The sequence below is a fragment of the Chlorocebus sabaeus genome, chromosome 21, assembly GCF_047675955.1.
Source record: "Chlorocebus sabaeus isolate Y175 chromosome 21, mChlSab1.0.hap1, whole genome shotgun sequence".
NCBI lineage: Eukaryota > Metazoa > Chordata > Mammalia > Primates > Cercopithecidae > Chlorocebus > Chlorocebus sabaeus.
Window position 1 is genome coordinate 45,640,669 of NC_132924.1, and position 26,720 is coordinate 45,667,388.

Here is a 26,720-nt window from a genome sequence, read left to right on the forward strand (position 1 = left end):
CCAGTTGTTTGGTTGTCTTTTGTATTTCAGGACCCTAATTTTTTTCCTTTTCCTCTTCATTACTCTATTGCCAAAGATTTCTTCTCCCTTGTTCTTGTTGTGTGTGTTTTCTCCAGGAGAAGTCTGCCAAATCAAGCATAAGTCCCTTCTTTAAAGTCTTGCTGGTTATACCTTCACACATTTTAGTATTTTCACATTTAAGTCAGGATTACTGTTTTTGGTGGTGGTTTTAAATAAACTTTATACTCATCAGTAGCTCCCTTCTTTCTTTTCATATTTTTTCAGCTTGCCCTTAGTTGCCACACAAACATTTATGGCAGAACAGAAGAAGGAGAAATTGCTCATTGAGATTTGCTGTTTTTCTCTTATTTTCTTTAACTTGCAGTTACTTTGAAGTTTGGATTTTTTTTTTTTTTTGGTCTTAAATGATATCAAAGGGGTGTGTGTGTGTGTGTGTGTGTGTGTGTGTGTCTACTTTGATCTTGTTCAGTACTATTTTTGGAGAAAGTATTGAGAGTTTCCATTGGCTGTAGCCACCTGAGATCCCCACTGTTTTTACTCCAATTTCTCTCTACTTGTTAGAAGTTTCACATCCTATTTTTATGCATTGAGCAGTCTCTTAAAATTTTTCTTTGCATATTTATTTGAAAATCTGAAGTCAGTATTTTACTCTCCCAACACTTTTATCAGTCTTAGAGCATTTCAAGTTTGATCATTTACCTCCTAACTTTTATGCTACTGTTCTTGTCCAGTATTTTGATTTTGTTATTTTAAATATCCTTTATATTTAGATGTTACTTTTTTGTAATTTTCTGGACAGTGCTGTGTTTAGATTTATGTACTTATTTTAAAATCATTTTTAAATTTTTCAAGCCTTCCTGCTCTTTAGACCTTGATTCAGAGATTATTTTCCTTCCCTATGAGTTGCAGACTTTAGTGTAAGAAGGGATTTTAAGGATACACTTTCATATTTTATTTCAAGGAAGCAGTATTTTATTTCTAACCTTGAAAAATAATGTTGCTGTCTGGAGGGGGGAGGGTTGTAAACATTCTAGTTTGATAGCTTTGTTGAGGGGTGGGGTAGTTTTTATTTTTATTTTAGCACTTTGAAAATACTGTCACTGTGTTCTTGCTGCCATTATTTTTGGGAGAGACACTGCAAGGCTAATTGTTGGTCTGTTTTGATGTATTCCTTCTTGTTGCTTTAAGATGGCCTCTACTTAGTATTTCAGTTTCCTTACAGTTCATCTACTTGTGATTTTTTTTTAATCCACCTTGAAATTCATTAGGTTTCCTTGATGAATTTTTGTTCTATAATTGGTGGAAAATTTACAACCATAAATTATTATTATTTTTTGCCTGTTGTTTTTGTTCTCCCTTTATGGGATTCTGATTAAATATATATTATTGTATCTGCCAAATCTTTTAACTTCCTACTATGTTTTCCATTTCATTGTCTGTTTAATATATATTTTGAGTAATTTCCTTAATTATTTCTCCAGTTTCAGTAATTCTCTCTTCAAATGCATCTAATCTATTGCTCTTGAGATTCTTTTTCCTTTATGTTCAACAATGCTTTTCATTTGCAAAAAATCTGTCTTTTGTGTTTCAAGTCTCATTTCTGTTTGTTATTTTGTTTCAAGGCTCTCATTGTGACAGCCTTGTCTTGCTTTCTTATTTTCATGATTTTATATGTATTTATTTAAATATTTTACGTAGTTTGAAAGATATTTTGTGCCTGAAAATTTTAATGCTGAATTTATTTTGATGCTAATGGGTCTGTTTTTCATAGATTTTTATTTTATGAATGCATTTCTGTATTTATGTATGTGTCTGTCTTGCCTAACTACATATTCCATCAGGGGAAAAAAGTCTATATATTCATATCTTTATATATAGCTTAGAGTCTGGCATAAGGTAAGTTCCTGAAATATAGTCCTTGAATGAATAAAGGAGTTCCCATTCTTCTCCCTTCTCCCACAACCTTACTTATTTAATCACTGGACAAATTAAGTTTCTAGTTTGTAAGCAGTTTTTCCCCCCAAGAAAGTTTTCATTAATTGCACTACTTTCAAAGTCCTTGCACATAGTACAATGTCTCCTTTTTTGTTTCTCTGACAGCCAGGAGTCTTAGGTAACTACTTATATTCCATTGTTTTTTGTTACTTAGTATTCTAGAGAAGTTACACATCAATCATTCTTCTCTTAAAAACAATCTGTATTGTCTGCTGGAGGTTATTGATTTTTTTTTCTTTAAATTTGAAGCTATCTTCTAGATATGACTTCTTTTTTACTGTTCTTTTACTAATTTTGTAAGGCACCAAATGATAGCTGTCTATCTACAGATCCTGATCTTAGTTCAACTAATGGTATTTTCTTTCTTGAAAAATGTTTTAGTAAATTGGCTTTTTTTTTTTTTTTTTAAGACACCGTTTCACTCTGTTGCCCAGGATGTAGTGCAGTGGCACAATCTCAGCTTACTGCAACCTCCGCCTCCCAGGTTCAAGAAATTCTTCTGCCTCAGCTTCCTGATTAGCTGGGATTACAGGCGCATGCCACCAGGCCTGGCTAATTTTTATATTTTTAGTACAGACAGGGTTTCACCATGTTGGCCAGGCTGGTCTCAAACCCCTGAGTTCAGGCAATCTTCCAGCCTCAGCCTCCCAAAGTGCTGGGATTACAGGCATCAGCCATGGCAATTTTTAATTATATAAGTTTATGGGGGTACAAAGTGATGTTATAACTTATGAATACAATATGAAATATTTAAATCAATCTAGTTAACATATACATCTCTTCAAGTACTTAATTTTTTATGGTAAGAACATTTGGAATTTACTCAGCAGTTTTGAAATGTACAATATTCCCATTATTAACTATATTCACCACATTCCTACAGAACTAAAAAATAAAAATGAAAACATATTTATCCTGTCTGAGATTTCTATGTCTTGTGATCATTATTTCCCCATTCCCCCAACCCCGTCTTTTGTAACCACAATTCTACTCTGCTTCTAATTCAATTGTTTAGATTCCATGTGTAAGTGAGGACCTGTGGTATTTGTCTTTCTGTGCCAGGCTTATTTCATTTAGCATAATGTTCTCCACTTCCATCCATGTGGTTGCAAATGACAGTTTCTTTTTTAAAGGTTGATAGTGTTCTGTTCTGTATATGTACTGCATCTTCTTAAACAATAAATCTGTTGGTGGACACTTATGTTAATCCCATAACTTAGCTATTGTGAATAGTGCTGCAATTACCATGGGACTGAGTGCAGACATCTCTTTGAAAAACTGGTTTTAAATCTTTTGGGTAAATATCCAGAAGTGGGCCGGGTGCAGTGGCTCAACCCTATAATCCCAGCACTTTGGGAGGCCGAGACGGGCAGATCACGAGGTCAGGAGATCGAGACTATCCTGGCTAACACGGTGAAACCCTGTCTCTACTAAAAAATACAAAAAAATACAAAAAACTAGCCGGGCGAGGTGGCGGGCGCCTGTTGTCCCAGCTAGTTGGGAGGCTGAGGCAGGAGAATGGCATAAACCCGGGAGGCGGAGCTTGCAGTGAGCCAAGATCCTGCCACTGCACTCCAGCCTGGGCGACAGAGCGAGATTCTGTCTAAAAAAAAAAAAAAAAAATCCAGAAGTAGGATTTCTGAATTACATGGTATTTCTAGTTTTAGATTTTGAGAAACAACCATACAGTTTCCCACAGTGTACTAATTAACATTTCTACCAACAGTGCACAAGAGTTTTTTCCTCCACATCCTGCCAACATTTCTTGTCTTTTACCTTCTTAGTAGTAGCCATTCTGACAGGCGTGAGATGATATCTTATTGTAGGTTAAGTTTGCATTTCTCTATGATTACTGATATTAAGCATTTTTTCATACATTTGTTGGCCATTTGTATTTTTTCTTTTGAGAAATGTGTGTTCACGTCCCTTGCCGTTTTTAATTTTTTTTATTTTGTTTGTTTTGTTTTCTTGCCATTGGAATGTTTGAGCTACTTAAATATTTTAAATATTAACCTCTTATCGGGTATATGGCATGCACATATTTTCTCCCAATCTGTAGACTGTCTCTTCCTACTGTTGTTTCCTTTTGGGTTTGGTCTAATCACACTTGTCTACTTTAGCTTTTGTTCCCTGTACTTATGTAGTCACATCTGAGAAATCATTGCCCATGTTGTGCAGTTTTTCTTCAGCCTTCTTCTAGTAGTTTTATAGCTTTTGTTCTTGTGTTTAAGTCTTTAGTCCATTTCAAGTTGATTTTTATATATGGTGTGAGATTAGAGAACAATTTCATTCTTCTGAATGTAGATATCCAGGTTTCCCAGCACCATTTATTGAAAAAACTATCCATTTCACATTGTGTGTTCTTGGCACCTTTGTCAAAAATCAATAGACTGTATAGGCATGTGTTCATTTCTGAGCTTTCTACTCTGTTTTGTTGGTCTTTGGGTATGTTTGTGTATGTCTCTCTCTCTCTCTCTAATCAGTACCATGCTGTTTTGATTACTATAGCTTTATAGTATAGTTTGAAATCAGGTATTGTGATGCCACCAGCTTTGTTCTTTTCGCTCATGGCTACCTTGGCTATTCAAGGTTTTTTACAGTTCCATATGAATTTAACAATATTTTTTATTTTTATGAAAAATGACTTTAGAATATTGATGGGAATTGCATTAAATTTATAGATTGCTTTGAATAGAAGGGGAATTTTAACAATACTAATTCTTCCAATATGTGAACATGAGATATCTTTCTATATATTTGTGTTGTCTTCAATTTTTCTCATCAGTGTTTTACAGTTTTCACTATATAGGGTTTTACCTTCTTGATTAAATTTATTCCCAAATATTTGTACTGCTATCATGAATGTAATTGTCCTCTTGAGTTCCTTTTCACAGGTATGTTGCTAGCATATAGCAATGCTACCAAGTTTTGTGTATTGATTCTGTATTTTGCAACCTTATTGTATTTGTGTATTTTTTTCAAGTATTAACAGCTTTCTATATACATGAGATCATGTCATCTGCAAACAGTCAGAGTTTCACTTCTTTCTTTTCTATTTGGATGTCTCTTATTTATTTCTCTTGGCTAATTGCTCTGGGAGGGACTTCCAATATTGTATTAAATAGAAGTGGTAAGTGTGGGCGTCTTTATCTTGTTTTGGAACTTATAGGAAGGCTTTCAGTTTTTCAGCATTAACTATACTGTTAGCTGTGGCATAATGTTTCCCATATATGACCTTTATTGTATTGAAGTAAGTTTATTCTGTACCTAATGTGAGAGTTTTAACATGAAAGGATGCTGAATTTTGTCCAGTGCTTTTCTTTTGCATCTGAATGAGATTATATGGTTTTGTCTTTCATTCTGTTAGTAATGATGTACAGCACTTGTTGATTTGTATATGTTGAATCATCCTTGCATCTGTCATAGTAGATTATCCTTTTGTTTTTCGGTTTGCTAGTATTTTGTTGATGACTTTTGCATCTATGTTTCTGAAAGATATTGGTCTGTAATTTTCCTTTCTTGTAGTGTGATGTTTTTGTAATACAGTTTATTTTGTTGTAGTTTTTTAAATATTTGGTAGAATTCAGCCACGAAACTGTCAGGTCCTAGACTTTTCTTTGGTGGGAGAGTTTTTATTTCTGGTTCACTCTCCTTACTTGTTATTGGTCTGGGCTTATTTTCCATTTCTTCATTTCTTCATGGTTCAATTTTGGTAGTTTGTATTTATCTAGGAATTTATACATTTATTCTGGGTTACCCAACTAATTTACTTATAATTGTTTGAGATAGTCTCTTACTCTTTGTATTTTTGTGTTATCAGTTGTAATGTGTCCTTTTTCATTTATATTTTATTTGAGTCTTCTCTTTTCTCTTACTGTGCCTAAATATTTTTTAATTATCTTTCCCAAAAACCAACTCTTAGTTTTATTTGTGTTTCGTGTTGTCCTCTAATCTCTTTTATTTATTTTTGCTCTTATCTTTATTATTACCACTTTTTTTCCTGCTAACTTAAGGCTGAGTTTTTTCTTTTTCTAGTTCCTTGAGATGTAACACTAGGTGGTTCCCTTGAAATGTTTTTTCTTTTTTTGATGTAGGCATTTATCATTACAAACTTTCTCCTAAGGCCTGCTGTTGTGTTCCCATTTTTGTTTGTCACAAAATATTTAACAAATTTTCCTTTTCTTTATTGATTTATTGGTCTTTTAGTAGCGTATTGTTTAATTTTTATGTATTTATATTTTTTCCACCATTTCTCCAGTTATTGATGTCTAATTATATATTACACTATGTGGCAGAAAAGATACTTAATGTAATTTTAATATCATAAATTTGCTGAGGCTTATTTTGTGCTCTAACATGTGAGATCTGTCCTGCAGAATATTTCATCTGCTTGAGAAGAATAAGTATTCTATTGCTGTTGGACAGAATATTCTGTATGAGTCTGTGAGGTCCATATGGCCTAAAGTATTGTTCAAGTACAAATCCTTATTAATTTTCTGTCTGGATGATCTTTTCATTGTTAAAAGTGGGATATTGTTGTCCCCTACAATTATTATATTCTAATATTTATCTCCTTTCAGATCTTTAATATTTGTTTTATATATTTAAGTGCTCTGTTGTTGGGTACATATATAATTGTTATATTCTGTGAACCTTTTTATTATTCAGAATATCCTTTGTCTCTTTATGGTGTATTTGGTGTAAAGTCTATTTTGTCTGATATAAGTATAGCTACCCTTGCTATCTTTTGGTTTCCCTTTGCATAAAATATCCTTTCCATCCCTTAATTTACAGTCTATGTGTGTCATTAAAAGTGAAGTAAGTCTCTAGTAGGCCTATAATTGGGCCTACTTGTTTTATTACACATTTAGTGACTCTATGTCTCAGATAATTCAATTCATTTACATTCTTGGTAATTATTGATAGGTAAGGATTTACTATTTCCATTTTTGTTGTTTTCTGTTATTTTGTAGATACTGTATTTTTTTCTTCTCTTGTGATTTAATGGTTTTCTGTGCTAGTATTCTTTGAATCTTTTTATTTTTGTTTTGTATTTCCACTAAATATTTTTTCTTTGTGGTTACCATGAGGCTTATGTAGAACATCTTCTGTCTATTTGTCTATTTCACGTTATTTCAAAGTGAAAAACTAACTTTGATTGCATTTAACTCTACTTTGTACTTACCCTGTCCTCTACATTTCATAATTTTGATGTCAGAATTTTCATATTGTATAATATATATCCCTAACCATTTTAGCTATATTTATTAATAGTGTTTTTTAAACTCTCATACTAGTATAAAACCCTCATACTAGTCTTACCATCATTACAATTTTAGAGTATTCTGAATATGACTGTTTTACTTACACAATGTATTTTTTTTTGCTTTTTTATGATTCATATTATTAATTAACAACTTTTTGTTTCAGTTTAAAAATTTGCTTTATCAGTTCCTGTAAGGTGAGTATACCAGCGATGAACTCCCTTTGCTTTTATTTTATGAGAAACTTTTTGTTTCGCCTTCATTTCTGAAAGATAGCTTTGCTGAATAAAGTATTCTTTGTTGTTTGTCTTTTTTTTTTTTTTTTTAAACACTTTGAATATATCATCCCACTTTCTCCTGGCATACAAGGTTTCTGCTGAGAAATCTGCTTATAGTCACATTGTCATTCCTTTGTTTGTGATATGTTTCTTATGTCTTGCTGCTTTCAGAATTTTATTTATTTTTTGATTTTGATAGTTCATTATGTGCCTTGATGAACTTCTTTCTGGGTTGCATTGATTAGAGACCTCTGTGCTTTCTGTCCTTGGCTGTTGGCATGCATCCCCAGGAAGACATTTCTCAGCCATTATTTCTTTGAATATGTTTCTTTTCTGGCCCTTCTGCTTTCTATTCCTTCTGCAGTTCCCCATTATGGAATGTTCGGTCCTTTGCTGCTGTCCCTTAATTCCTATAGGCCTTCTTTCTTCTTTTGTGTTTTTTCCTCACTAACTATATAATTTTAAATGTCTGTCTTCCAACTAATTGATTCTTCTGCTTAATTGAATCTGTTGTTGAAGGATTCTTTTGAGTTTTCAGATCAGTAATTGTATTTTTTATTTCTAGGGTTTTTATCTGATTTTTAAAAATTATTTTTATTGCTTTGTCAAGCTTATTTTTTGTTTTCCAAATTCCATGAAATTTCCTGTCTGTATATTCTTATAGTTCACTGAATTTTTTGAGTATTATTCTGAATTCTCTTCATCAGTCATTTCATAAATGTACATTCCTTTGAGGTAGAAAATTGGAGCTTTATTACTTTCTTTTAGAGGTGTCATGATTCCCTTATTCTTCGTAATTATTATGTCTTTGCATTGTCGTCTGTACATTTGAGACAGCAGCCCCCTCTTCTAGCCTAACAGGTGTTCTTTGGCAGGGATAGATCTTCACTATTTAGCCTAGCCTGTGGTTCTGGAAGGGACAGCTGGTAACAACCCCAGACAGGTAGAACTTGTTGTCAGTTCTCTAGTTGACTGAGTCACTGCCTTTTGCTCAAATGTCAGGTGGGGCTACTGGTTGGGCTCTGCTGTCCAGTGGCTGGGGTCTGCTGTTAGGCATAGTTTCTGGCTGGATACTGTAGTAGCTTCTGGTCAGACTAGTCACAAGATATATTCCCTGGATGGCCAATTCAACTCTTTGGGATCTATAGTTGGGCAGGGCTTCAGGCTGGACTCCAAGTTTAGGCAGAATTGCTGCTCAGGACAGGTCAGAAGAGAGGCTATACTCTTTAGAAATGCATGATTGACAATTGACTACCTGTCAAGGTGGAGCCACAGGATGGGTCTTTTTGCAGAATTGAGTGGCTGTTTGCTCCGTGGTCAAGCAGGTCTAGCTCTTATGCTTCTCCAAATTTGTGGAAATGGGAAAGTTATTGGGTGGGCTTTTAGGCTGGTTGGAACCCCTGAGATTTAGGTTCCACTGAGTGGAACAACTGAGATTTAGGCTGAGTGGAACCACTGCTTGACTTCCTAGGTCAAGCTGGCTACAGTTCTCTGAGATGTACAGAGGTGGAAGTCTTCCTGCCTGTGCAAAGTTGTTAGGAGAGCTTATTGGCTTACGGGAGCCAATGTTTGACTTTCTTGGTCAAACTGGTGTCATCCATTCATTTCTCTAAAATCTAAAGAAGTAGGATTCTTCTTTCCTGAATGGGGTCATTGGGTAGACTTTTTAGCTTCATAGAGCTGCTGCTTAGCTTCCTGGGTTAAGCCAATTTAGGCTCTTCATGTCTCTGAAATGGAAGGAAGTGAGCACCTTTCTGCCTGTACAGGATCTTTCGGGTGGTCTCTGAGATTGGGCAGGACAACTTATGATGGCTAGGACTTAACTTTTGTTGAATATCCCATCAGGTTTCTGAAGGCAACCAGCTCAGCTTTGTGGGCGTTGACTGGTATCTGCAATTGGATACCACAACTGGTAGGAACACAGAGGTACCACCAAGATCCGTGACCTGATCACTAGGACCTCTGCCTCCTTTCTTTGTTTCTACTTGATCCCAAGTGGTCTAGCCATGACATTTTCACTACGGTTTTCTATGAAATAATAAAACCAAAGTGGGCTGTCTAGGAAGCATCCCAGAATGGTAGGGAGGGTATGACTGCCTCTATTTCACACCCCTGCCCTCAACTCATAGAAACTATGGGGGCCCAAGTAAATTCTTTTCATTTGGCATTGTGCCAACTTAAAGGAGCATATGGGATTTCATAGTTGGAGTGAGACCATTCTTTTTACCTTTCTCATTGTAATTTCATTCATTTCTATGGACCACATTGGTGTCTTAGTCTTGTTTCCAAGTGTTAGGGTTTTAAAAAAGATATTCTTCTAGTCTGTGGATAGTTGCTAGTTGAACTTTCTCTGGAGGGCAGTGGAGGAGAAGACTTCCCATTTTGTCATCTTGCTGACCTCACCCATTCTACACCTGTATAATGACTTCCACAATATCTGTTGTGTTTTATCTCCAGGATTCCCTTAGATTTTAAATTAATGCCTTGATTTTACTGTCACTGTTTTCACTGTTTTCTTCTGAGTTCTAGACATTTCAAATATATCTTCTATGTATATAATACAGTTTTGGTGATAAAGTAAGTTGTACACTACCTGTAATGAGATTTTTTTTCTTTTTTTCTTTTCTTTTTTTTTTTTTAAGATGGAATCTCGCTGTGTTGCGCAGGCTGGAGTGTAGTGGTATGATCTCGGCTCACTGCAGCCTCTGCCTCCTGGGTTCAAGCAATTCTTCTGCCTCAGCCCCCTGAGTAGCTGGGACTACAGGTGCATGCCACCATGCCTGGCTAACTGTTTTGTGTTTTTAGTAGAGACGGGATTTCGTCACGTTGGCCAGGATGGTCTTAATCTCCCGACCTCGTGATCTACCCACCTCGACCTCCCAGAGTGCTGGGATTACAGGTGTGAGCTACCGCACCCAGCCTCTAATGAGACTTTTAATTCAAAATACATTAAATATTCACATGAACTCTTCTGACACAGATTATTCCTACTTTGTGCCCACCTCTATAGTTGAAACATCTTCTTTAGTCTTCCTGAGACAGAAAATCAGAAAATGTGTAACATGTTTTCCAATTTCACTCAAAAGTATCGTTTCAGAGAGACATTTAATTATACTGATTCTTAGAAGTTCTTTCTACCTGGAGAATTACTTCATCTATATGCTGATTTTTTTCTACCTCCCTATTGGGAAGAATCTCTATAGGCAATAATTCTACCATCTGTGACCTCGAGAAGGGATTGCTTCTGCTCTTCATTCTAGGAGGGAGCTTTGCCAGGCTAGGATTTTGATAACTAAGGCGGATAAAAATTGGCACTACTCTGTTCAGAACAGAAGTACTTTTGCAGGTTGTAATTCATGGCCACCTTCTTGGAAGGAAATAATTTCTAATATAATGGTAAACAACTGTGAAATTTTGAGATTAATACTTTGGATACTAACTATCCACCCACTAACCAATATTCAAAAGCCTAATAGTTATTAACCAGGGGTCTTTTTCACTAGTCAAAAATATCCTTTAAATGATCCTTTTCTTTGCCCCATGTTTCTGCCAAGAAGATATGTTTGAATTGGTCCATTTTATTCTTTTTTTCTTTGGTGTTAAGTTTATAATTTAAAATTTTGAAACTAAATTTTATGCGAACAAATCTAACCAGTCTTTCTGCTTCATAAGAAATTATCAATATTATTCTACTGATACCTGGACCATTAACTAGAGAAGTTAAGCTTTCTATCCCTCCTATAAGTTAACATATGTTCTGGAAATTGTATCAGTTGTCTGATAACAACTGATTGGTTAACAACAGATTGTGTATAGCTTTCTATTTATGCATCCACCCCATTTAAGAGAATGCCTGCCTCATTGTCTGCCCTTATCCCCCAGACTTGGGTGTGTTAGTGCAGATTTGTCTGTGTCCCTTATACTTACTTCTTAGACAGGGTATTTTTTCATAGGAGGAAGAATCCTGGAGTACAAATTCCTAATTTTTGACACCATTTCCAGTTCCCAAGTACAAATATAAGGTTTTTATTTTTATGGTGTTATTTTCATGACAACGTAGCCTTCATCTAAAACGTTTGATATTTCTTTTCTTAAAATTATACTTTAAGTTCTGGGATACATGTACAGAATGTTCAGATTTGTTACATAGGTATAAACGTGTCATGATGGTTTGCTGCACCCATCAACCCATCATCTACATTAGGTATTTCTCCTAATGCTATCCCTCCCCTAGCCACCCACCCCCTGGCAGGCCCTGATGTGAGATGTTCCCCTTCCTGTGTCCATGTGTCCTCATTGTTCAACTCCCACTTATGAGTGAGAACATGCAGTGTTTGGTTTTCTCTTCCTGTATTAGGTTGTTGAGAATGATGGTTTCTGGCTTCATCCATATCCCTGCAAAGGACATAATATCATTCCTTTTATGGCTGCATAGTATTCCATGATGTATGTATGCCACATTTTCTTTATCCAGTCTATCATTGATGGGCATTTGAGTTGGTTACAAGTCTTTACTATTGTGAAGAGTGCTGCAGTAAATATATGTGTGCATCTGTCTTATGGTAGAATGATTTATAATCCTTTGGGTATATACCCAGTAATGGGATTGCTGGATCAAATGGTATTTCTAGTTCTAGATCCTTGAGGAATCGCCACTGTCTTCCACAATGGCAGAACTAATTTACACACCCATCAACAGTGTAAAAGCGTTCATATTTCTCCATACCCTCTCCAGCATCTGTTGTTTCCTGACTTTTTAGTGATCGCCTTTCTAACTGGCGTGAGATGTCATCTCATTGTGGTTTTGATTTGCATTTCTCTAATGACCAGCGATGAGCTTTTTTTTTCATATGTTTGTTGGTCTCATAAATGTCTTCTGTTGAGAAGTATCTGTTCATATCCTTTGCCCACTTTTTGATGTGGTTGTTTGTTTTTTTCTTGTAAATTTGTTTAAGTTCCTTGTAGATTCTGGATATTAGCCCTTTGTCAGATGGATAGATGGCAAAAATTTTCTCCCATTCTGTAGGTTGCCTGTATATTTTGATGATCATTTCTGTTGCTGTGCAGAAGTGCTTTAATTAGATCCCATTTGTCAATTTTGTCTTTTGTTGCCATTGCTTTTCGTGTTTTAGTCATGAAGACTTTGCCCATGCCTGTGTCTTGAATGGTACTGCCTCAGTTTTCTTCTAGGATTTTTATGGTTTTAGGTCTTACATTAAAGTCTTTAATCCATCTTGAGTTAATTTTTGTATATGGTATAAGGAAGGGATCCAGTTTCAGTTTTCTGTATATGGATAGCCAGTTTTCCTAACACCATTTATTAAATAGGGAATTTATTAAATAGGGAATCCTTTCCCCATTGCTTGTTTTTGTCAGGTCGGTCAAAGACCAGATGGCTATAGATGTGTGATGTTATTTCTGAGGTTTCTGTTCTGTTCCATTGGTCTATATATCTGTTTTGGTACCAGTACCCTGTTGTTTTGGTTGCTGTAGCCTTGTAGTATAGTTTGAAGTCAGGTAGCATGATGCCTCCAGCTTTGTTCTTTTTGCTTAGGATTGTTTTGGCTCTATGGGCTCTTTTTTGGTTCCATATGAAATTTAAGGTAGTTTTTTTTCTAATTATGTGAGGATATTCAATGGTAGCTTTAGGGGAATAGCATTGAATCTATAAATTACTTTGGACAGTAGGGCCATTTTCACGATATTGATTCTTCCTATCTATGAGCATGGAATATTTTTTCATTTGTTTGTGTCCTCTCTTTTTTCCTTGAGCAGTGGATTGTAGTTCTCCTTGAAGAGGTCCTTCACATCCCTTGTGAGTTGTATTCCTAGGTATTTTATTCTCTTTGTAGCAATTGTGAATGGGAGTTAACTCATGATTTGGCTCTCTGTTTGCCTATTATTGGTGTGTAGGAATGCTAGTAATTATTGGTTTTGTATCCTGAGACTTTGCTCAATCCAGGAGCTGTTTTATTGAAAAGATTAACAAAATAGATAGACCATTAGCCAGACTAATAAAGAAGAAAAGTGAGAAGAATCATGCAGATGCAATAAAAATGATAAAGGGGATATAACCCCTGATCCCACAGAAATATAAACTACTATCAGAGAATACTATAAACACACCTACACAAACTAGAAAATCTGGAAGAAATTGAAAAATTCCTGGACACATACACTCTCCCAAGACTAAACCAGGAAGAAGTTGAATCACTGAATAGCAAGTTCTGAAATTGAGACAATAATTATTAGCCTACCAACCAAAAAAACCCTGGGACCAGACTGATTCACAGCCGAATTCTACCAGAGGTACAAAGAGGAACTGGTACCATTAATCTGAAACTCTTCTAAACAATAGAAAAAGAGGAATTCCTCCCTAACTGATTTTATGAGGCCAGCATCATCCTGATACCAACACCTGGCAGAGACACAACAAAAAAAGTTGTGTCTCAGGCCAATATCCCTGATCAACAATGATGCAAAAATCCTCAATAAAATACTGGCAAGCTGATTCCAGGAGCACAGGAAAAAGCTTTTCCACCATGATCAAACTGTCTTCATCCCTGGGATACAAGGCTGTTTCAACATACACAAATCAATAAACGTAATCCATCACATAAATAGAACCAATGACAAAAATGACATGATTATCTCATAGATGCCAAAAAGGCCTTTGATAATATTCAACACCCCTTCCTGCTAAAAACACTCAATAAATTAGATGTTTATGGAACATATCTCAATAGATTCTGAAAAGGCCTTCGATAATATTCAATACTGCTTCATGCTAAAAACACTCAATAAACTAGGTGTTTATGGAATATATCTCAAAATAATAAGAGCTATGTATGACAGTCCCACAGTCAATATCATATTGAATGGGCAAAAGCTGCAAGCATTCCCCTTGAAAACTGGCACAAGACAAGGATGCCCTCTCTCACCACTCCTATTCAACACAGTGTTGGAAGTCTGGCCAGGGCAATCAGGCAAGAGAAAGAAATAAAGCATATTCAAACAGGAAGAGAGAAAGTCAAATTGTCTCTGTTTGCAGATTACATGATTGTATATTTAGAGAACCCCATTGTCTCAGCCTAAAACATTTGATATTTCAAAGATATCTTAAGGTCAGCTAAAAAGTCACTGCTTTATAAAGTTAATTAGCCAGTTATTCTAACTAATAAATATTTACCAAGTGCCTACTATGGACACAGTACTATGTTTGAGCTTAGAATTTGGAAGAGTTCTCTTTTAGTATCTTACGATTTAGCTGAGAAATTAAGTCCTGTAGATTGCAAACCAGATGAAAACATTAGGGATTTTGAGAAAAACTATGATAACATAAATTACTGACATGCAATAAAAAATAGATGACATCTTAAGAGGTAGTAATTACAGCTGGGTCTTTAAAAAATATGTGAATTAGCAAGACAGTTGCTGGGAAACCATTTTTCTGGGGGCTGAAATAATGATTATACTGGGATGGCAACAAAAGTGGATTCTGAACAGTAAAGAATGAGAATTGCAGTTAGAAGAGTTGATTAGGTTGATCGTGGATGGCCTTGAAAGCTAAGAGGAGTAGCTGAAAATTTGGGTTTGATAGAGTGAAGGTAACTATTTTAGGGAGGTTGGAGCAGTAGCCAAAAACAGAGAGAAGTGCCAGTTAGAGCATCCTGGAGGAGTCCAGGCATAGGATGGTGTTAATGTAGCTTACAGTGGTTGAAGCATGACAGTAGAAAACTAGCAGGTGTTGGTACCTGCTGGGTGAGTTGTGTAGGATCAAAACATTTTTTGCTGATTAAAAAGGACATTGTATATGACACTGCTTTTTCAACTTTATTAAGTTGTGGAATTTACATTATGATTGATTTCAGAAAATAAAGTGTAACAGTGTCACGAGTCCCAGATCTAGAAATATTGGATGCAGTAATGAACTCTTTGTTCTTCAGGCCAGATGTCTGATGCCTTTTGGCTGTCTACATTTTTCCTCACTGCCGTCTGGCTCTGAGCACTTGTAGTTTGGGTCTTTCCAACTCTCTGTTCCTGCTCAGTAAAGTTTGGGTCTTTCCAACTCTCTGTTCCTACTCAGCAAAGTATTGGTGCTGCCTTACAGGGTTTTACTGAATTTTATTGACTAACCTTTCCCTCCCTTCTCTTTCCCTTTTTCCTTTCCTTTTTCCCTCCCTTCCCTCTTCCCTTCTCCTTCTGTTTTTCCTGCCCTTTTCCATCCCTCCTTTTTCCCTTCCCTTCCCTCTCCCTTCCCCTATTCTTCCTTTCCCTCCCCTTCTTGTCCCTTCATTTTTTCCTTTCTTTTCCTTTTTTTCTTTCCTTTTTTTCTGTCCCTATCCCTCTCCCTCCTCTCCCTCTTGTCTTTTTTAAGAGATAGGGTCTTGCTCTGTCACCTAAGCTGGAGTGCAGTGGCACAATCATTGCTCACTGCAGCCTTGAACTCCTAGGTTCAAGGGATCCTCCCCACTCAGCCACCTGAGTAGCTGGAACTACAGAGCTTAAGCCATGGCACCTGTCTTCCTGATCCTTTTTTCTTAATTATCTCTTTCCGAAACGGTTATTGAATTCCTACTGTATTGTAAGGCCCTGTTTCTAGACACAGAAAATAAAAAAGACTAAAACTGTTGTGTGATGATTATGTTAATCAGTAAACCCAAGTGTCTTTTCATTAGTATTATCTAAGTTTTTGAGAGACATTTGTTTTCACTCACAGGAGCAAGAGGAAAATGTTTCTCATTCAGAGAGGGCTGTTTTGTTTTTCTCACACCTTATCAATAGGTGATCGCTTTTTCCTACAGTTTTGGCAATTGACATACACTGAAAAGTTACTTTCATCTCCACTAGGGGACAGTGTATCACCGTTAAGTTTTTTCTTCCATATTGGCAAAATGTATACAAAAAGAAAATTTAGCTTCAAATTATTTTGATTTGATATTAATGGTCTTATAACAAGCTTGTTGAAGGTTTAGTAAGTCTAACACTTGTGGTTTTTGTATATTGTATATGGTACAGAGATAGGGATGTGTATATTTATGACTAGATGTAAATATAGCTAGTACACTTGTTTAGTGTTTGAAATTTTGTGACATTTAAATAATACTTTTTGCATAAGTTCACCAAAACAAGGATGGAAGATGGGTATTAATATCAAACTATAAGCAACCTGATTTTCAGGAGATTTTGTAACTCATGGAAATTGTAATTCAATTTTTAGGTGTGGAATTTGCTGAGACAATGTAATGTTTACCCTTAAAGAAACATTGTGTAATCTCTTGAGACATCTAAAGCTTAAATACATATGCATACATTTTAACTTTATAGTTTTCCTTTTAGCAGAGTACATTGTGTTCTTTAGAAGCGATGTGTATAGAAGATAGATATCGCTAAGAGATTTCCTTTCAGCTTGTCCATAAAGATTTAGAGGACAATTACATCATAGCTTTTCCTGCTATTCTTTGAGATGGTATTCCACCAAATCCACATAAATTTGATTCTAACAGCCTACTATAAATTTGTTTACACTTTTTAAATTCAAATGCTGATATTTGTGTAGTTCAATTATGGGATTTAATATTTTAAAATATACTTTTCAAAAAGGTTTGTCAATTTTAAGTACTCTGGGAATAGTTTCTCCCAAAATTATCCTTTGAGAAAATTGAAAGGGACTGTTAGTAAGTAAGGATTTGTGAGGACATGGGCATCATATAAAACTGACCACTTACACACTTGCAAGATGCTACGTATTTTGCCATCTCTTTCTCTCATCCTTTGATTCCACTTCTTTTACGAATCATCTCAGCATTATTTAATGTTATCATGCTCTGAATTCCCTCATCTTTTTATGCCCAGCAATGGTGATACTGTCTACCTTCTCACTTTATACTTATTTGTGTTTATTACATCACATTGCTTTTCTAGGAATGGGGTTGATGTTTCCTTTATCTTGTTTGTTTCATGAAAGCAGATATTCCCAAATGACTTGGCTGCTAGGATAGCCCACATGTGGTTTTCTAAATGTTCCAAACAGGTTTCCTAATGTTAAGGGGATTACCAATAGATAAGGTAAGAATAGAAAAATAGAATAGTAATATGATCATGAAGTATTAAAATGACTATAAAACTAATTTGTCATTTTCTTCTCTCTGTGCTACAGGTCAAATGTTATTTTACTGTCTTCAAGATCGCTTATACTGTGTTCTGCACTGCCTATTCATTATAAAACCAGTCCAATTAATTCTTAATTTCAAGGATTTTATAACTGTAAAATTCTCTTTATTATAGATTCTTTGTTGAAAATTTCCATTTTTCATCAACATTTTTATCTTTAGTTCTATTTTTTAATGTGTTAGGCATGGTTATTTTGAAATCCTTGCATACTGATTCCAATGTATGTCTCATTTCTGGGTCTGCTTAAATTATTTTTTCTCTTGATAATAAGTTTTTTTTTTTTTTCTCTGCATCTTTGCTTTCTACGTCTTTGCTTATCTAGTGATCTTTGATGCCACGCTTTGAGTACAAACATTATAAAAGCTCTAGATTATTTTAATGTCCTCTAAGGAATATGAAATTTGTTCTAGCAAGCAGTTGTATTGCTGAATCAATTTGATCCTGTGGATGTTGTTGACGCTTTTTTAGGGCAGGTTGGGTTCAGTCTTGCCTTATACCCAGGCTGTAGTCATGGCTTTTCAGACATCCCAGTGAAAGCCGTGGGTGTTCACCAAGGCCTCTTCATTCTAGCTGGACTCAAATGTAACCTCCTGTTCCTTGGCACAGTGGGGCCTCAAAAATCTCTCTTCAGCTCTCCAACTTTCCAGCAGTTATTCTCTGCTAGGCCTCGTTGAGTTTTTCCCTGGGCATGCACAGTTAGGAGCTGGCCAAGGACTGAAGGAATTTTTAGCAGATTTTTAGGAGTTCTCAGCAATTCCTTCCTGTCAGGGATGCTGCCTGCAGAAATACAAGCCACTCTGACAGCTTTAAATTGTTATCTATGTCTTTTCTACCCAGAGAGATTGCTATGCTCTCCTTGGGTTCTGTTTTTCTTCTGTGTAGATTGCAAAAATGCTCTCAGCATGACAGCTGGGGAGAATGTTAGGAGGCTCTTCTTTCAAGGATTGTAGACATGCATATGTTACTGTCCAAGACCTGCAAAAAATATTCTCACATAACTTTTCCAGACTTAATGGCTATATATGGTGAGAGAGAGATATGTACTACTCTGTCATAGCTGAAATTAGTTTACTTCATAAAGGTAATAATTCTAACTGCGATTGTTATTGAATATTTACTAGGTACCAGTGTTTTACATGTCTTATCTAAATTCCCACAAAAAATGTTATCCCATTTTTAGACGAAAAAATGGAGAGCTATACAACTTCAGCAGTTTGCTCAAAGATCACTTAAGTTGTCAAAGCTGTATATAAATAGCAGCAATCTGACTTCCCAACTGCATAGTTTATTAAAGGAATATTGTACATTTTTCAAGGAATATACAAATGGGCCAATGTGCAAAAAGAAATTACCTTTGTAACTCAGGTTTTGTAATCCAGCACATAACATTTGTAAATGGTCATCAATTAAAAAATGCCTTTTTGAAGGGAATATGCTTCAGTTTATAGACATACAGAAAAATTCAGAGGATGCTGCAGAAAGTTCCCATACACTCACCTCCAGCTTCTCCCATTATTAATATGATATGTTTGTTACAGTTTATGTACCAACATTTATGTATTGTTAACAAAGTCCACAGTTTAGTCAGATTTCCATAGCTCTACCTAATTTGTTTTTCTGTTCCAGTACCCCATGTTACTTTTAGTTCTCTTCAGGCATCTCTTGGCTGTGACAGTTTCTCACACTTTCCTTGTTTTTTGATGACCTGTACAGTTTTGAGGGGCACTTGTCAGGTATATTGTAGAATGTCCCTCCAATAGGAACTTTTCTGATGTCTTTCTCATGATTAGCCTGGAGGTACAGGTTTTTGGGAGGAAGCCCACAGACATAAATGTCATTTTCACATAATTTAAAGAGTGTATACTATCAGCATGATTTTTCACTGTTCATATTGACCCTCCTTACCTGAGTTTAATAAACATTTTAAATGTTTATAATATTTGGAACTCACAAAGTAATGTGTTTGTGTATATATACACACACACACATTTATGTATGTGAATAATAAAATGATCTCCTGTATGGCACCTCTGCTCCCCACTCTCCCCAAGGATTAAAGCCATTTTTTTTGTAGATTTGCTGGAGGCAAGAAGTGCTTTTATAAGAGATATTGGATTTGCAGTTTTTTCCTGTGTTAATACTGTTCTAGAGATATGAAATTTTGAGATTAGTTTGAAATCCATGAATTGTGTGACTATCTAATCTTTCCACATACTAGAGTTTCCTGAATATATGTGTGTCTAACCATCTTAATCAGTTTTTAAATTTCCATGTTTCTTAAGGGTAGAATGATCAAATGAGTTCAGACAGAGAGGGAAAACAAATGTTCAGTAGAATGACATAGTTTCTTGTCCTTCAATTCTAATCTTTCAAAATGAAGCCTGTAAAAAATTGAATAAGTAAATTAATCTTTAAAAGGACATCTTAAATTCTTTACTAAAAATATGTACATTATGGAGATATCAAAATGAACATAGATGATTTATTGTAAGATATAGAAATGTAATTTTTCTAGCCCTGGGATCTTAAACAGTTTTTCCTTAATTTCTTCATTTGTTACTGTGCTGCCTTCATTATAACAAGTATAAACTGGTTTCAACAGGGTGATAGAGACAGACTTGTTCTGTTTATTTTTGAAAGAGGAACCTTAATTATCATCTGTGTTATGTCTCAATTTAATGAATGAGACTTAGGAATAGATATGTATTATAGACCCTGCAGCACTGTAATTAATTGATCATTAAGAATGACAAATACATATCAATAGTTGTTTGTATTTGCTCATTTTAGAATATTTATATGTTTATGAATGATGTGACACAGATGAAATCTACTCTTATATAAATCAATCGTATTTTAAGCCCAAACATACATAGTTTTATGATTTGTTTAGATGTGGTTTAGGTATTGTGATATTCTGGAAACCAAAATGGCATTTGAATCCAATTTTAAAATGTCATATAAAACTCGCTTTCAAGAAGCAAAGCAGCTGACATTCAGCATCTTGCAGATCTTTTCCAGCTCTACCCCTTAGAACACAATCGGAGAAATTGATAGAAAAGAGCACTTTAAGCAGAGATGGCCTCTCACCATCATCCTCATAGCTGAGGAACCCAGACACGGTGGTGGGAGCATGTAGTAGTTGTGGTGAGGCTTCAATAACATATTCATTTTGTACTATTGCCAGGCTTTAGGCTAAATATGCAAATAGGAGAAAACAAAGTAAGCAATTGCAGTTAGTGTTAACAACTGAGCTCAACTAAAAGGGTGATATGTCTATCATAGTCAGAACCTCTTTTGCTTTGAATTTGTTGTAATTTATGAAGTGCTACCATGTGTTAGGCATTGAGAAAAGTGTTCCATATTCAAAGATAAAATGAAAAATTCTTTACATCAAAAAACGCATCATCTGGTAAAGTAGATGGTCAACTAAAAAAGACGATTAAAATTTAGTGTGCTAGAGGAATTCACAGCTGTGGAAACATATAGTCACTTCACCCAAATTGGACTGGAGGATAGGAGTCAGAGTGGATTTCAAGAATCTCTGATACCTAGGTTGAACCGTGAAGAGTAATTAGGGTCAGATAAGCTAGAAAGGGTGTGGGAAAGCTTTTCTGGCAAAGGAATTAGCTGGCCCAAAAAGATTCAAGCTCAGAAAAATAGCTTGTTTGCACAATCTTAAGCAGTTCTATGTGGCTTGGAGAATTGAGCAATTTTAGGGGAATATCAAGAAGAGGCCAAGAGGATAAGAGACATTTTATTATCAGGTAAAGAGATCAGACTTTATCCTGAGGTTTAAAAGTGATCTGCAAAGGATTTTAGTCAGGATACTGATGTGATCAGATCTATATTTTAAAATAAGTATTTTGACTTCCCTGTGGGAAATGGAGTATAAGAGGGCAAGACTTTAGAGGGACTATCTGTGTGAATATTCCAGTTATTGAGGACAGAAGGTGCTATGCTGGCAGTGGCAGCTTGAGCAACCTTATCCGTAATGCCTTATCCCAATGTATATGGATGCAAGAAACAAGAAGAAGGAGCTACAATAGATCCTAGTGATATATTGGATATTGGGTTAAGGCATTAAGGATGATTCTGGAGTTCAGAGACTGGTTACCACATCCTTTTTTAAAAGATAGCACAATTCACAACACAGAGACCTGAAAGATATTAGCTCTGTTTCTATTTTCCCTTCACATTATAATGTCCTCGTTATAAATAATTAGAATAAATGGATTCTTACAGGCAATATGATTTCAAAGGCAAAACCACTTTTTAGCAACTTGTGAAATAACTCATTTCTTGAATTTTCTCTATTCTTACTTTACAAACAGCAAGCAGGGTTTTTCCCCCCATACCAGTACTCACAAACAGTTCCTAACAAAGTTGGAGAACACTCAGAAACAAGATGAATAAAAGGATTGCATCATTGATGAAATATTCACACTTCAGTGAAGAGCCAAAGGTTGTCAGAAATTGGATTAAGGGAAAATAATCTTTTCTTTCTGTTAGCATTTGAAATTGTGTCGTGTTTTTCCTTGTATCTTAAGCAAATATTTTTTGGTCTCTAATGCAAAGTGTTTGTGAAAGTATTTCCTCTTTATTTGGGAACTGTGTCCATGACAGTGGCTAGAGTCTGAGTTTCTAAAATGCCAAATCCGGACAGCAGCAGATTTTGAAAAGTGACTTTTTTTCAAATTTAACACATGGCATATTTTTTTTCTAAAATATTATTTTTTTATCCTTTCTTTTCAGGATGAACAGAAGCTACAGGAGAGTTTAAGGCAAGGTGCTATCATTATTGCTTCATTAGTCAAGGAAAGAAATTCTGGACTCATTGGTCAGCTTCTGATAGCATGAAGAACACAGAAAATTACCTACTTTCTAAAACATCTACTTGAGTATCTTCATTGTGCTTTATGCCCCCACTACTGTGTGTGGTAGAATGTTTCAATTGTCTTTTTTATATCTTCTCTATGTAGGATGTGATGCTTAGATTATAAAGCAGATTAACATTTATATTTATAAAATAAAGAATACTTTTGTGTATGACAAATATTAATTGCCTGAACCGGAAAAAAATAGTAGATAAGTGGAAAATAATAGCCTTCAAATGAATCTTTCCACAGAGACATGAAAGGTCAAATAGAAATAATGATGGGTGAGCTATTCTTTCAAGGAATGAGAATTTAGAAAACTTCAGCTATTATCCTAACTGATAATTAATAATTCACACTATTATGAAGCTAATGGATAAACTTCAGAATTGTTCTCACTTCTGTAATTGTCCTGTCACCAGGTGATATTTTGTCTTTTTGTCTTGTGTCAAAAATTTCTACACCTTAGTAAAAAAGGGTGAGGGGATACCAAGGAACGGAACTGTTTGTTTCTAGTGTTTTCCCCATTTGCCACGTATTACTCAAGATCTCTAAAAGAGATGTCATCTCCTTCTTTTCTGTTTTTAAATTGTATGTTATTCTTGGTTTGCGAACTATAATTATGACTTACATTATTTTGAAGGGTCTCTAGTTTTCTGAATGAACTTAAAAGTGTCTGGAAAGTTTCGTAAGTGATTTTGGTCAGTTCCTGGTTAGTTATCTTCCAGGTAGAGAATTTACTATACATCGTAGAGTTAAATTAGTTATTTTGATTCAGATGCTGCTACCTTTTAAAATCAAGTTCTTATTTCCATTTTCCATTGGTATATCCATCTTAAATATTAATATTTTCCCTTATATTTTATAATTATGGCTGTCCTTTAATTCATTAGAGGTGCCTTTTAATCTGTACATACACTTACTTTATTTACTTCATTTTTTATTTTTTTGAGATGAAGTCTCCCTCTGTCACTCAGATTGGAGTGCAGTGGCACAATCTCAGCTCACTACAACCTCTGCCTCCTGGGTTTAAGCAATTCTCTTCCTTCAGCCTCCCAAGTAGCTGGGATTACAGGAACCTGCCACCACACCTGGCTAATTTTTTTTTTTTCTTGTATTTTTAGTAGAGAAGGGTTTTTGCCGTGTAGGCCAGGCTGGTCTTGAACTCCTGATCTCAAGTGATCTGCCTGCCTCGGTCTCCCAAAATGCTGGGATTGTAGGTGTGAGTCACCATACCCAGCCAACATACATTTATTTTATTGAAACAGATTAGGGCTTAGGCTGCACATGGAAACTATAAAAGTTACATGAAATGTTTTCAATTAAAGATACACTATACAATATCTACCTTGTGGAATTTTTATTTAACATGTTGGGTGATTTTTCCCTCTAGTGTTCAAGTATCTATATAGTAGGAGAATTTCTATTTTACATTCTCCTAATTGAAATGTGTTATTTGAATGTAGGCTTGTATCTAAATTCCTGGGCCTGCCACTTTTTCTCTCTCTAGGAATATTAAGAAATTTAAAACCCATTAATTTAAGTTTTTGAGGGTGGAAATAGGTAAGCAACGTGTGGATTGTGGTTAGAATGTCTGTGCCTTTGTTCAGGTGTTGGCCGTGTGTGTGGCGAAAACCACAGCTGCTGAGTCCACAACATGCACCTGTTGAAGTCATCAGGTGAAAATGTTTAAGACTTTGAAAGTGCTCATGAAGGAAGAAGGGGAAATGTTATCAAGGCTTTAAAGACAGGGTAAGTGCCTTTAAGAAGAAAGAAGAAAACTGGGCATATCTGTGGCACAGCAAAATCACTCTGATCTCTGGAGCGCTGGCTGAGTTAACATAGAGTTCAGCTTAAGGAATCCTACGGCAGACAAGAATTTATCCCAGAGCACTTACTATAACATTACCCTGGGCAACTGGTAACATTTAGTATAATTTAGTTAATAAAATATTAAATTGTGCCTAACAAAATAGCATTTGGTCCTTCGTAGCAGACAAAGCAATTCACAACATTGAAATATATATATATATATTTCTCTCTATATATATTTCTATATATTTATATTTCTATATATTTCTATATATTTATATTTATTTATATTTATATATTTATATTTATATATACTTATATATTTATATTTATATATATTTATACATATATTTATATTTATATATTGTGTGTGTGTGTGTGTGTGTGTGTGTGTCCCTCACTATTTTCTTGAGGAAATTAGAGCTCAGGGATCTTAGGTACCTTGCCGAAATCATGTGACTGAATAGTAATGAAAGGTTGGACTTAAACTCAGGAAGACTGATAATAAATGTTAAGCTTATATTCATGTCTAACGATGACCTCTGGCAAAGATACCTGAAAGATGTGATATATAAGCCAGAGGCACTAAATGAACATTGGCGAAAGGGACAAGAAGGGTGGGACACACATGTCCAAGGACTAGATGAAAGTCCTGGAGCTTTTGGCTATCCTGTCACCTTCCCAACATAAAGAAATTGTAGCTAAAGTTAAGGGAATGAAGAGAAGTATTGACCAAAAGAAAAATTATGTTGTTGTTTAAGAGATTTGGCCGCGCATGGTGGCTCACGCCTGTAATCCTAGCACTTTGGGAGGCTGAGGCAGGTGGATCACAAGGTCAGGAGATCGAGACCATCCTGGCTAACACGGTGAAAACCCGTCTTTACTAAAAATACAAAAAATTAGCCGGGCGAGGTGGCGGGCGCCAGTGAATCGGAGGCAGGAGAATGGCGTGAACCCGGGAGGCGGAGCTTGCAGTGAGCCGAAATTGCACCACTGCACTCCAGCCTGAGGGAGAGAGCGAGAATCCGTCTCAAAAAAAGAAAAAGAGATCCAGAGGCAACTTTACAGTTACATGTTTATCACTGCTTCTGTAAATTTACTTTAGTAAAAGCTGTCTACTCTCACTTTATTTTCCAAAATCTCGTAAAAAATAATAGTGATTATGCTTCAAGGTTTCTGAAAATGCTTCTACTTGTGAGAAGTTGTGTTGAAAAATGATTATTTTCTTTCTAAACTTATGCTAGTTAGTTAAATGCAAATTAAAGTTAGTCGTCTTAGGAGTTCATCACAGCGTAAGCAGTGGGTTGGATTAATGACATTTTGGTAGAGATCCTATTTTTTTTCATAGAAGTGCTCAATTTGAGATGACTTGTCGCAAGTATACTCATTTACGGGTAAGCGCCAGCTCCCTATATTCTCTCAGAGTCATTGTTATGGTTATTATTTTAAGCATTTTGCATTAATTTAACAGAAATTTTTTTTCTTCACTAACTTATAAGTATCAACTTTATGTAAATACAGAGATCATCTTATAAAAATCAAATTGAAAAATGTCTTAAAATCTATACATTTCACTTTGTTTTAATTTTGAAACTGCAAATTCAGAGGCATAAATCATAACATCTTAATTAAAATGTCAACCATATGCAAGAAAAAAGAAGTTATTTAGAAAGTTTCATTTGAAAATAGAATAATGGAGCATTTTAATTGATACAGGATTTGTTAATATGGCTTAAAATCAGTGGACTAGAAGTAGCTGTGTAGGTGGTGGTTGGCATTATAGTTGCATTTACATATGTTCTTATTAATTTCAGTTTCACAATTGTAAAAAGCATATGCATATTTTTAAGGTGACATTGAAAAAGTACTATAAAGAGTCTAAATATGTTGTTTTTACAAAACAAAATATACGTAAATAAATTGATTTAAAATCTAATGGCATTTTCTTTTTTTTTAGTTTATACATGTTTTTTCAAACTCAGTCACAATTGAATAACTACATGTAACATTCTCAAAGTATAACATTGTGATAGTTTATATTATAGAAAGATAGAATTTGAAGTCCAGATCTATATTCTCTAAATATATATATTTAAATATATATGTATGTAAATATATATATTTTGTAGTACTCACATATATATAATTACGTGTATAAACATGTATATATAATTATAAAAGCAGAAGTCTTAATTAGATTTCCTCTTCTCCAAGTTTTTAGCAATTATAGTGGCTGCTAAGGATATAAAACCTATACTTGGGCACAGTGAAGAAAAGTATGATGATGACTTAATCTCTGT

General features: G+C 35.1%; 1 protein-coding gene across 3 annotated transcripts in view; it reads left to right on the forward strand.

Moving 5' to 3' along the window:
• CRPPA (CDP-L-ribitol pyrophosphorylase A) overlaps positions 1–26,346 on the forward strand; it is a 330,079-nt gene extending 303,733 nt beyond the window's left edge. For all 3 annotated transcript variants that reach the window (XM_007981984.3, XM_038004687.2, XM_073009080.1), the window contains one exon: positions 22,487–26,346. In XM_007981984.3, coding sequence (XP_007980175.1) covers positions 22,487–22,591 — 105 coding nt within the window. In that variant the 3' untranslated portion in view covers positions 22,592–26,346. The remainder of the gene's footprint in view (positions 1–22,486) is intronic.
• The last annotated feature ends 374 nt before the right edge of the window (positions 26,347–26,720 follow it).